General features: G+C 35.1%; 1 protein-coding gene across 1 annotated transcript in view; it reads right to left on the bottom strand.

Annotated features, from left to right (window-relative positions):
- Positions 1-2,231: 2,231 nt before the first annotated feature.
- LOC133519133 (longitudinals lacking protein, isoforms H/M/V-like) overlaps positions 2,232-13,733 on the bottom strand; it is a 40,231-nt gene continuing 28,729 nt past the window's right edge. Inside the window, exon 9 of the mRNA XM_061853118.1 lies at positions 2,232-12,415. Coding sequence (XP_061709102.1) covers positions 12,343-12,415 — 73 coding nt within the window. The 3' untranslated portion in view covers positions 2,232-12,342. The remainder of the gene's footprint in view (positions 12,416-13,733) is intronic.

Below are 13,733 nucleotides of genomic sequence, written 5' to 3' on the forward strand. Positions count from 1 at the left end.
AATTGAAAACAAGATCTAGTTTCTGGATTACATGTTATTTATTATTTGATATTTTACTGTAGGGCTTTTTATAGATAGCGTTTTGTTTTACTTTAATATTCTCTTGATTGTCAGTTTAACCAGGGAAGTGAAGTCAAAATAAAATAGCGGGTTTATGTCAATAAATAAACACAACACAACTATACCGGTATAATCCCGTTAGCCGTGCAACACACCAGTGAACCATAACCGACACTTCACATTCTGAACTCAACTTGAGTACAATTTTCACAAATTCTAATTAAATCTGTTTTTATGACAGCTAGAAGAACAAACTAAGAACAAACCCCTCCGCTCTCAGAGAGCTGAATATCGCCACTCAGCTCTTCACAACATGCTACCACATAATATATCCGAAGAATCTATTCTGATGATGCGCAGAAACACATGAATTTAGGCCGAACCGAATGAATGGCAAACGTGCTCGAGTTGGAGTATGTGTGAGATAGTCGAATGCTATGAAGAGTTCTTGCGGCAGTCTGCACCGTGTTGTCCACCCGGCTTATGACCGCACGAAATGGAAACAGATTACATGTGATCGCGATCCTCAGCAATGAGAAAACGAGAAAGAAGATACGGCTCAGTGAGCCTGGTGCTTGTACTCATGTTTGTACGGCAAGAAAACAATTAAATGGAAGCCAGTATTAGCAGTCTAGCAAATTTCAAGGATATTTGGAATTTTATTATAGTACGTCATTTTTAATTTTAATACGATATGCCATGGATATCATAAGAAAAAGGAGAGTTATAGATCGGAATGAAGGTCATTGGGACCAGAGTTGTGTTTCCAAAACGTCCCGCTAGCTTTTTCTAAATCCCATACAAAATGAGACTTAACGCAAATGCGTACGTTACGTCACGCTATTGAATAAATGTACACTAGGGGTTCAGGTAACCCCTTAATGCAAGCCAGTTACTAGGGAAAGTAGGGAAATCAAGTTATTATACCTATCCTATATTCATTTCCAAACCCTATTTTACTCATAACCTATTCAAAACTATACGTACTTCACTGACCATAGCAACCTATATTGATCAGATTGTAAATAAAAATATCAAATTATAGATTTTTCTTAAAAAACCTGAAAGTGAAGGTCACGCCGATTTCTCGCCGAAAACACGCTACCGCCGCCGATTTTTTGGCAAACGCCGCCGCCGATCATTTCTTAATCGGCGCACACGTCTACTACAAGGTTTTCCCAAAAAATCCAATTAATCCAGCTTTGATGATTCATTTGAAGACAAGTAACATTTCCTGAAAGTGTAATCTAATTTGAACCTTAAATTGGAATGCTAAAGTTGAAATTCTAATGGCGCGTATGTGGTCGATAAATCGTACTATGCCTGGAAAAGTGTTAACGGTTTAACCGCCCGGTTTAGCGGGATGGTGCAAGTGGCGCTTACTGCCAAGTTAGTGCAAAGTTAGCATGGTCAGAACTTATCACCGACCCAAGTAGAGGTCTAGGCTCGTAAGGCCAACCATACAAAATTATCCTATTTATAATTAGAAGCTTGTTGTATAGTGAATTTAGATGATTTACGTTTCTTTGAGAAAGAAATGCAACTTGGCGTATGATAGGTTCTAATTAGATTAAAACGGAGTGTGCATTGTAATGCACATTGGGCCTTACCAGGCTAGGATAACTGATGGATATTGAAGATCGCAAAGGCAGCTTAGCATTATTAATAAGCACAGCAAAAAAAAGACCTTTGCTTTGCACAGATATATTTCGCAGGAAGCTCAAAATCATAGACATTCGCCAAACAATCATCAAATACGTGGGCCTGTCTTTTAGGGCCAACGGCGAAAATCCAGATTTCATTACCTGCCTCTCTATCGCTCTTGCAATAGATACAGTCAGCGTCAAATACCTTGTAGCAGTCAAAGTGGCCAAAAAGTTCGGTACACCATAATAAATATATGGTGTACCGAACTATTTGGACACCCTGGTTGCTACAAAGTATTTGACGCTGACTGTACTAGAACAATAGAGAAGCAGATAACGACATTTTGATTTCGACGTTCGCGGCAGGCCCTCTAATCTGGATCATATTTTTGTGTGTACATCCTAGTGCTAGTTTTACATGATATTATTCATACCAGCTTCGCAAATGAAGACAGATCACATTTGCACATAATTGATCCACGTACACGTTTATATTTGAAATGTTAAGAATTAAACTCAAACAACTTCTTACAAAATTATAATTTATTACGTTAAGACTAACATATAAAAATATAAAAAAAAATATTGAGTACACAAAGACTGAGTTCCAACTAGATACAAGACAAATATATACATAAAAAGACAAAAAATGACACCGTTTAAGTGGGATAGAGATTCATTGAGAATACTAACCTAAAATCGAATGGAAACTTGTGGTCAGGTTAAACATGTATATATTTTCCCATAACTTTTTTTGCACTACCTTTTATCTGGTTAAATTGACGTAATCTTTACATGATTTATTTTTGTAATGTATGATTTTTAATTAATTTAAACAGTAAACTTGAGAACCGTTTCTGTATTACATATATCGTTTAATATGTTTACCAAAAATTTACTGTAAAAAAAACAGTGAAATTATACACAATATATTTTCGTGAATACAATGACGGATGCTTTAAAAAGCTCAGACTTTAATTAATACTACATTATAGTCAAGACATAACAGACCTGCCAAAATATTGATTATACCACTGAAAAGTTACAAAATAATCATTTTTAACAAAAAGATTTGAACACACTATATAAACCAAAAAGTATTAAAAAGGTATGAAATAAACTTTCACTGTATGAATGATCATGATTATAGACACTTATACAACTGTTGTTGGTCTAAAAGACGTAAATAGACGATCACATACTAAATTGACATACATAATTGAGAATTTTAGTTCATCGAGAACAAGTTTCGTTCATACTTTCACAAGATTTGGTGATTTTGTAGCAGTATGACAGGAAATATCTAAAATTATGAACAGAGGCCGGAATTCTCGTGGCAGTTTGAATTGTGATTAGGGACTTCTCATCAGCCGGCTTTCGACATACCTAAGATATCGATACAATGAACATATTAAAAAAGATTAAAAGTAGAGGTAAAAAATAATAATCGATCTTATCGCTAAACAGTTAAAACTGAAAATGCGAAATAGAGATGTGCAATAAAAGAATGAAAACTTAATAGTTACGCATTAAATCACTTCATGTGTGCTACTCTGCAGCGGCGCCATCCTAATGAAAATTAATGAATTATATGATAAAATGATGTACCTAAAACGTACATCATGTACCTATAATGTTTATGGCTGTACCTGTACCAGGGAGCGAAATAATGTGCAATGAAATTGGCGTCGCTGGGGAGCATATTCTGTAGCAGCGGCAGTACACCACTTCAGATGGTTTTTTTTATTTATTTCAAGTCCAAGTATATTTCAGTGCTAACAAATGTCCCATTAGTTTCTTTATAAAAGAAATAAGTAAGTACGTAGTCATCTTTTTTCCATATTATCTGCTTAAATGACTTATTTTACAGTCAAATATCCATGAACTATTATAACTTCCTTTTTTATATTTCGTGTTCTACATTGTATCGATATATGTGTATCGGAAGTCGATAAAGAAGAACTCCCTATGACAGTTCAAAAATGCCACAATAATTCCGGTCCCTGATTATGAATTACGAAGATAATAGAATGTATCTTTTTAATCACAATTTCACAATCACAGAGTAAATATGTTCAAAAGACAGCATTTAAAAAGACCTTGTAAAAGATTATCATTCGAACTTAAACTTGTTCTTTCACAAAAACATTTAAAACGAGTATTCTTAATATTACGTTCACAGTAGACAACAGTCCGTTACAGTGTTTAAGAGAGCATTACATGCGCCAGGTTGCGGCTAAACGTGAACGCGGTTCGTACACCCCGCCTCAATCAAAGCGGATCAAACAACGCGCCAACGTATCTGTCACCCTCGATTCATATTCCTAATCGTAATCGTTCCAAGACTATGGGACATCAAGGGAAAGTACCTTAAATATCGTAGATAGGATATTTTGCTGAAATAAAACTTTATGTTATTTTTAAAAGTCAGTAATTCTGCATTTAAACATTTTCTAAGAATTACTAGCTTCGACTGGGAATCGAACCGACTTAAATGTGAAAAAAAAACACCCCTATTTTTATGATGCCAATCGAAAGAATGGACAAAAAATAATAATTCTTCTTAAGTTACATAGTATTTTAAAAGAAAGAAACAACGTAAAATGTTTGAGTTAAATTACAAGAAAATTATTAAGTCGGTTCGATTCCCAGATGAAGCAAGTAATTCTTAGAAAATCTTTAAATGCAAAATTACTAACTTTTAAAAATAAAGTAGTCTTCTTTCAGCAAAATATCCTATCTACGATATTTAAGGTACTTTCCCTTGATGTCCCATAGTCTTGGGACGCTCTGTATATCTCTACAGTTCGCATTGAAAAGTATCTGTTAGTCTATATGTCTTACATATAGAGACATGTATCTCTTTTTATTAAGTGGCAGATATATTTGACGCGTTGTCTGATCCGCTACTTTTTATGCTAACTTATTATACGCAAAACTTTTAACTGAACATTTGTGTACCTTATGTCTTTACAGTAAAGTTCACAAGTTGTCAAATAACAGCGTGGTATAGCGCGTTCGATATTAATTTAGTGTTCTATGAGTACCTGGTCGATTAGCTATATTCTCAAGATTTAGAGAGCATTCACGGTAAAACATCGATGTACAACATCAAACACAAATTTACTTACAAATATTATACGCAAATTCTCGAATGAAACTTGATTGTGCTATAAGCGGTAAGCACCAGTGCATTTCTCAGAAACTATTTATTAAATACTCCTTTTAAATACCGCCTGTTAAAGTCAACATGAGTTCTTTGCACTGACAACAAAAAATACTTATTTAAAAAACCAACTCTCAGTGGTCCCTTCTTTAATTTGTTCCAAAATACCGTTATGAAAATTTTAAAAGCTTGTCTTTTTGTCAGCCCACCCCCCATACCATAGATCACAACCGTTTTCCTATTCGAAGATTAAATGCTTAAACCCTGTCGAAGCTATTACTATAATTCGCAATTTTAACCTTTTTTCAAATTCTAGCCGCCATCTTGATTTTTTAACCTTTTTAGGTTCCAAAGAAGCGTTAACATTAAATAACGAGTGCGAATAACGCGTTCTGTATACTCCTAAAATGTTCAAAACCTACCTTTTTAATCACAACATTCGAAACTGTATCACAACTTTGTTTACAATGTTTACCAGCCTTTAGTTACGTTGAGATTCTATCTCTTCTGCACCTCAATACATGTTCAATACTGGCCAGTTACATTTTAAAATGTTCAAATTTCATTCGATAAACACTCATATATTAATATGTATAAGAAGACACATCGAGTGTATAGATACGAGTATTATACACTTATCTGAATATAAATATATGGCGCGATTTTATGAGTTGATAGAGAGCCCGAAAATGTCAAATATGCCAGACAAGACGACAAAAACATATTTTCACTTAACACCGAATTCCATTGAGAAAAGTGATCCAAAACAGACACTGACAAAAGATTATTACAACTGTACCTATCTATTTTCTGTGATCTGTTTTCTCTTGTCCAGCATAAGATGAAGAATAAGAAACGAGACATAGGGACGCAACTACAATCTACTACTAATATACCCTAAAATTGTCATGGAATAATTCAGATTATTTAAACTTACATTACATTTCGTACTTGAGCACAAATTACTTATAATATGGAATGTATAAAAAATACAACACGTGATTAAGACGAGAACCGCCCTGGATCCAAAATATATATATAAAAAATCACTCATCAGAGCAGTCTCGTCTGTTTGGCCACAATATGAGTATTGTTTGCAATGTTTTTAACCTATTTGACACCAACATTTTGATCACTATTGCACATTAAATTAAAAATAATTTGTCTTATCAGCGTTATAGCTATAGTATTTTAATTGAATTATGAACATTGATTATTATGACGCTTATGTGTGTTGATGGTCAAAAGGTTAAAAAACTAGCAGCCACGCACATTCTTATGATCGGAGGCTTGACGCCTACTTAGATAAGCGCTAAAGGTACGAGCATTGGTATAAAACAATTTGGTAAATAAACTTGTTAATAACTACACAGCTACCAAAATGGAATGTCGGTGACTACTTACGTTATCTATAAATATTATCTTAACTATATCAGGTTGATTATGCACGCTTAACTAATTAATAGAGAAATTAAAAGTCGTCTAAGTAACACATCAAAAATATAACTCCATTCGACAGCGTGTCAAATGTTTACGTAGACGACTTTTTCATTTCGCTATGACTAAAGTTGACGTCTACTTGACGGAAAGAATAAATCTTAAGTTTTTTTAATTGTTAGTTTCAATGACCCCTTATAAATACGGTTAGAAATACCCAAACCTTTAATTGAATACGGACGTTTTTTTTTAACTTTATCGCTGTCTAAAATATACATAACTTAACCGAACTCTGACTTAAACTACGGTGAGATATGTGGACTTGTAGTGTAAATCTCAAATGTCATATCGCGCGACACATTTCCACTTGACGACTATATATAGTTTTAGAAGATAATAGTTGAGATTTACACCAGCTATTTGATCTATTTCATAAGATAATGATTCGGCTCTCATAGAGCCTGATACATATAATACGTCTATGCTAAACAACTGCTACTTTTGTGCACATAACTGAATATGTCGATCTATACATTATGCCTTGAGGCTAGTCTTTTTATGGTGGAAAGTACAATCTTACACTAAAATGATATAGTTTACTTGCATGCATTTAAAACAGTTCAATATAAATACATATGTATTGTGGTATCACACGATTATTTCACGTAAAAATTGTGCAAAGAAATTTGATTAAAGTGATAAAAATACTTTTGTAGTTGAAAAGAGATCTAAATTCAAATAGTAATAGTATAAAGTAAGAATAACATAAATTCTATATTTTCAATGGTTGTATCGATTCAAAACAATGATAAGGATATTTATTTTCAAGACAGGATGTATGTGAATACACTTTTTCTTGTCACGAGCTGCCATGGTTACGGTCGCCTGGCTACTCTTAAAACCCTGGTGGTATATAAAATAACCAAACACTCATTACGGAAAAGGCTTCTATTTCCATAATGAGTCATCTTTTAAGAATATTAGAACGTAGAATAACTTATTCTAGCAAACTATGCCATTATTGTCGCCTGGCTGATGGGGCAGAATAACAAGAAAAAGAGTTGATCCACAAAATTGTTTACAAAAACACCAAGACGCAATAGATACGGGTATTGAATAATTTCAAAGTGAATTAATAGTCAATTGTCGGCCTAAAATTGTACCTTTTAACCAATAGCATTATTAATGTGTGTTGAAGGTTAAAATTTGCATACAATTAATTTTATTTTTATTATCTATCTACCGTCATGTGAAGTAAATGACCGACAATCAAGCATTAATTGTTTATAATGAATATATCTCTTTGTCCGTCATGAGCTCACCTGCTTAATCTAATCTACATCTAACTAAACTAGAGACCATACGATGGGAATCTAACTTTAAAGCTTTACTAGATTACATATCTTAAGACTTACACTGATGTTAATACTATATATGCCAACATTGAACGAGAGCGAACGAATCTCGAATAATTTCATATTTAACCCTTGATTCTCCCCACATTGATATATACACAATTATCGGCGGCGATTACGCCTATGCGGTACGAATTTTTGTACTAAACCAAATGAAACTCAGCAATTATTGAGGTATTGACACTTAAGATTTAACTTTTGTAAAATATATAGAAAATGTGTACATTTTTACGTATTTAAACAGTAAAAAAAAATCAAAAACCTAATATTATAAACTTAAATACTAAGTAAAGCATATTTTTCATAAATGAATAATATACACATATCGTTATTTGTACTGTTAGGTTAAATGAATTTTTGTTGAATATTTTCGGAAATCAAGTTTGTACATCTCAACGAATGGCAACTTCTACTTTCTAATCTAAATCAACCTAGCTGCCTAATAAAAAAAACTTGTACTTAGATATATAAAATCCGTGACCATTCATTAAAAAAATGATATTAAATGCAGCACCATATTTTTTTATAATAAATTTGCACCTGAGAATCTTAATATCCATTAGTAAATCAAAGTAACCGAGAGTATTCATTCAAAATCAAGGTTTTTTTGTTGATTCGTCAAATCAATAACTCGTAGATAATATTTTTATATGGACGACGCGGTCAAAAGGTTAAAAAGAATTAGTCACGGTACCGCTTTTTCCAGCTGCAATACGTAATACAACTCACAAGTTTGAAAGACAGAGGTAGCGACGCCAAGAAAAACTTGTGAATTTACAACGCCGATTTCTTCGTGTTTAAGCGCAACACGCACACATTGACAACTCGAGGGCGAGCGGTGATTGGCTCGAACCGTGAGTATATGTGGGTGCGAAATAGGCTTGCCATCAAGTCACAATTTTATCGTAGCGACCTGTCTATCCATCATATCTATGATTAAACCGAAATTAATTACGCTTCTAATTCGTTGTGTCACGCGCAGGGTGCTCAACTTAATAATAATTGTTTAAGACTAGGAAAGCTAAATTAACAACCAATTCAAAGTGGGCTTGAACTGCCTTAGAATGTTGACGATGGATTAAGTATTAATGTAAATAGAAATAAATCCTTCAATTTATTTAACAGTCAAATAAAATAATACTATGATTTGACGTTTTTAGTACTCTAAAAGGTTTTTGACCACGAGCTTTCATGATCAGTATTTTCGTTGCATATACAAAATTAACGTATCAAAAAATATTTTGGTAACAGAAAATAAGTACTTACGAACACCCTGCGCTTTCAAAACCTACATCACCGTGCCTAGCAGTCATAAATATGTACATATTGCATTCACTATGTGGTGTGCGTTAATGAGTACATATTTAATATTTCCTTAAACTTACCCAAATCAGTGTTACCTGAATGAATGTGGAACTGTTGACAAAAAGATAAGATTGTATTTGATGTGTAAAGTCTAATTTGTGTTTGTAATGTAGATGGCGCTGCATCTATACTTCCATCAAAGAGAATTTTAAATAGAGGTGGATTGTCAAAGAAAACTTTCTAGCCACTGCAAATTTACTGCCATCTTTCGACACATTATTTAAACTTTTAGAACGCCAATTCTTCTGAAAACTACTCCTCTGCCATTTATACATTCATTAACACGAATATAAGAACATACATAAAAGGTTTCAAGAAAAGTCTATATTGTATATTCCTCATAACAGCACTTGTGCTTTAAAATCGCTAAACGTTACTGCGATTAATGGCTACCAACCTAACAAAATCAAAACGAATGCAGTTTCAAACTAAGTGCATTGCCGCCAACTTACAAAATGTTCATTTGGTTGCATAGTAGAAACAATTGCTTCATAAGTCAGAAACACGCATGTGACACCCGTAATATAGCAACACCCATAGACTACGAAGACCGCTTAGCGTTGCTTGTTAGTCTCCATAGGCTACTGTGGCCAAACTCGAGAAAAAAAATTAGTGTAGCAAAGAGCAAGTACCAGGGCCTCATGAGTTAAGAGATGTCGCCGACCGGCCGGCCGCGGCCCGGGGCGGGCCGGGCGCGCAAGGTATGCTCGCGTATCTTAGCTATATACTTTTGCTTTGTTTACCTAAATTAAGATTTATTTTTGTTGACTCGTGTAGAAAAAGTATTGTATGCAACGTTGTATAAGTAGGTAAAAAAATGCTCGTGGCGTATTCCTTTACAATGTTCGCCTACGCCTTCGGCTCCGGCTCACATTGTAACTCACACCACTCGCCTTTTTTGACCCTTCTTATGCAACTGTTGCATAAAATACTATAGTTGAACTAGATGATCTACGTTGTTTTTTGGAGCTAGGGATTTGATTGTTTTCATTATCGTCCTTGGTTAAATAAAGCTTGCCCTTTTTCGAATTATTTATTAGTTGTCGATTCCCTATTTTCTTTTGAGTTATTATTTGGAGTCGAGCTTTTTTTGCCGAGAAGTGTTCTTTTTTGGAGCTTGTTTTTTTTATACATACATGATACGAGGACAGATGGGATTGATTCATATGAATGCAGCTATTCCCATCTGTGCACGTCGGTGATAAATGGAAATACTCTATTTCTGGAGCTAGAGATTTTTCTTAGACTTTATACATCTTATACAAACAATGAATCTATGTACGACAGCAATAGCGGTACCGAAGTGGATACATTTTAGGTTATTTTAGGCACGAAATTTTTGTTCACAGTTGATTCAGTCTTTGGGAGTTGAGTAGTGGTACTACAACGGTTTTTTGTTCACATACCGGGTTTCAAAATACGAACATAATTTTAAATAATAATAGACTAAAATTAAATGCTACGTTATATCAAAGAGAATTTGAAATAGAGGTGGATTGTCAAAGAAAACTTTGAATCCACAGTAAATTTACTGCCATCTTTGGACACGTGATTAAAACTTTTAGGATACCATTTGACTTTGATCTTTATTTTTTCACTGATATGTATTAAATTTGTTAAATATCAAAGAGGGGCGCCATCTTACCGGGCATCGGTTAAAGGTTGTGGCGCCATCGCTCGAAACGATACCGCCATACCTTTGGCCTTTGATCTATTAGGTGGCGCCACTTTTTGAAATTTAACAAATTTAATACATATAAGTGAAAGAATAAGGATCGGACGAAAGATGGCAGTAAATTTACTGTGGCTACAAAGTTTTCTTTGCCAATACATCTCTATTTCAAATTATCTTTATTTATATTTGATGTACTACGTTATCTTTCATAAAGCTGAGTATGTAATGGCTAGGGAATGTTTGTTTTCGATACATCAGTTTTTTTTTGGAATGTATAAATAATAAATACAATTCGAAAGAGATTAATTTGAGAATTATTAATCTTAAAAATATGGAATGTTGTTTCAAGTTTCACACATCAAGGGTCTAAGGCGCCTTATCAAATATAAGTTGTTCTCTAAATCACAAAGTTGTTAGAGAGCTTCATATAAGGATTGTGCATGAACTGTACACGGCGGCACAGAAAACCATGTTTCCATGTTTAGATTTAAGCCACTAGATGGCAGAACCTACTATACGAAAAAGAGCCAGCGTTTAATGTAGGGGGCAGCACCTGCTTAGAAGCGTGAATTGTGATCCTCCAACACCGTGCCTCTAAAGTGACCGTACACGGTTAAAGCTATGCCACCTCGTGGCGCAAATCTAAAACTTAAACTTTACATTAAATGCTAATAGATAGGTGCTGCCCCCTACAGTTCACGTAGAGTCCGTCCAAGCTAACTTAGCACCGATTTTGATAGATCAAAGTGAGGAAATTTGACAAAAATGCCATGGTGAGTTAGGTAGATAACAGATATTCCTTGTGAAAAAATGTCAGTCTGCTACATAAGTATGCACAATTTATATTGGTAAAATTTGAGCAATTTTAACAAAAAAAAGTGGTATATGATATCAAAGTTGCCGCATGGCTATCGTGTCACTTCTTTTAGGAGAAGCTCGACGATAATGTCTAGATTTATAAAGCTATATACGTTTAAATGTAGAAAAAAACAGTTAATAGTATTTTTTTAATAATCAAGTAACAACGAATGTCTTCTAAACCACTTCTTCTACTAGTTTATTAATTTTATTATACAGCTAAAATGAAACGATCTTTACCTACATTAATTCTGCCCAGTCATGCCCCCTTTGCAATGTTACGCTTCTAAGGGGGCGCCGCCCCTCTAGTAGGGAACTCCTAAGCCAACGGTCTGCCGAGTGAATAGTCAGTACAGCTGATCAAGTGTGGCATGTCGCTACGCTAGTAGGGCACCGCCCCTATGTTATATAACCCTACAACTAGTGTTAGTGTGAGCTGTCTAAAGAATAACCAAGCGGGCGTTAATCTATTTCGCGTCGTGTCCCCCTATGGAGGGCGTCAAATAACCCTAAACCCCTGAGGTGTGAACTTGCGTGAGCTGTCTAAAGATACAGATGGTTGTTAACCTTTTTTACGTGGTGTCCCCATAAAGGGGCATAGCCCCCTACAGGGGGCATCGCCCCCTAACCTCTGATGGTGAACACGCTGCGCACCCACCGGCTCTGCTGCGTGAAGACGCGGTACAGCTGGTCGGGCGTGGCCAGCTCGTCCCACCGGCATCATGCGGTTTCCGCGTCCGGCTCCGGTTTGGTTGGCGCTTCGTTGGCCGGCAGCGGCATTGGGGACTGGAACCTGGAACGTGAGTGTTTATATATTAATTGCTGACAAATGCACTCGTGTAGATGTAAACTAACCCTTAACACTTGCCGAACAGGAAAAAAATTGTTTTTAGCCTTGATGAAGTGATATTTTGAATACTTCGCTCAGAAGCTACTTTTGTTGCCAAGTGAGTGTTGTGAAGTGAGTGTTGTTGTGAAGTGTTAGAATTAATGTCATGTATTACATTATTTTGTAAAAAAGTAAAATATACCGACACAAATATATATATGTCAAATATTTTAAGTCTATTCTGAAATACGAAAATCAGCTATAAATTGAAAAATACATAATTTCCTATCTGAATTCGCAAAAGCTTTATTCCAAGATCGAGGGCTACAATCGCATAGCATACGCTGTTCAACTAATTTAATAACACGTGTTATAATGTCAAAATACCATAAACCTACGGACGTTTTTCTATACTTGTTAGCTGAACACCAACTTCGCTGCCACGATATGGTTTGATAACCGTTTTGACTTGGTGAAAAGGTGGTAAAGTGAGACAAACAAACAACGAAAGAAAACAATATTTACACCTCACAGGCATATTTAACTTACAACATGAATATAAAACTAAAACTAACTACAATTAAAATAACTAAAGCTATAAGTTAAAAATAACTATCAAAATGTTGCGCCCTTGGTAGGGTGCCCATCACGCAAGCAGCGTTCCCGCGCAGGATTGCGGGAGAAAGCTGCCCGCGCGGGGGTCGCCCGTTGCCTCCCTCAGCTGTTTGCCGAGCGTCTTGAGGAGTACTAATAGGGAATATTACGGGAAACTCTGCTAAGGGGGCGCCACTACCACAATCCATCACAATCTGAGGGTCTGCCGCGAAATAAGAAAATCGAAATTTCGTTATCTAACATCTCTATCACTCTTGCATATTTGAGCGATAAAGAAGTCTGCCTCTTAACTCTAACTAAATTTCGATTTTCGCGTTTACCGGTTGGCCCTTTGTAAACAAACCGCTTTTATGCATCAATGTTACATTTTATTATCTGTTAAAACTTGTCAAACTACAGTTTAAGGCACAGTATGCATAAGTTAATCTATGGTTTAAGATACGTGCTAGTGCTGCACTCCGGCCGCAGAACATTGCAGTTAATACTCTCTATTCTAACAATAGGTATATGAGAAACTACACCTCTATCAGTTTCTTGAAATTTACAGAGCGCAAGAACCGGTTCCATAATTTTATTACGATTCTATGGCGACATAGGTATAGATGTAGAATAATGAAGTTATAAGGAAACTTGTATGAGACGAGGCAGTCATAATGCATGTTAAGTG

This window comes from Cydia pomonella, chromosome 1 (genome assembly GCF_033807575.1).
Source record: "Cydia pomonella isolate Wapato2018A chromosome 1, ilCydPomo1, whole genome shotgun sequence".
Classification (NCBI taxonomy): Eukaryota; Metazoa; Arthropoda; class Insecta; order Lepidoptera; family Tortricidae; genus Cydia; species Cydia pomonella.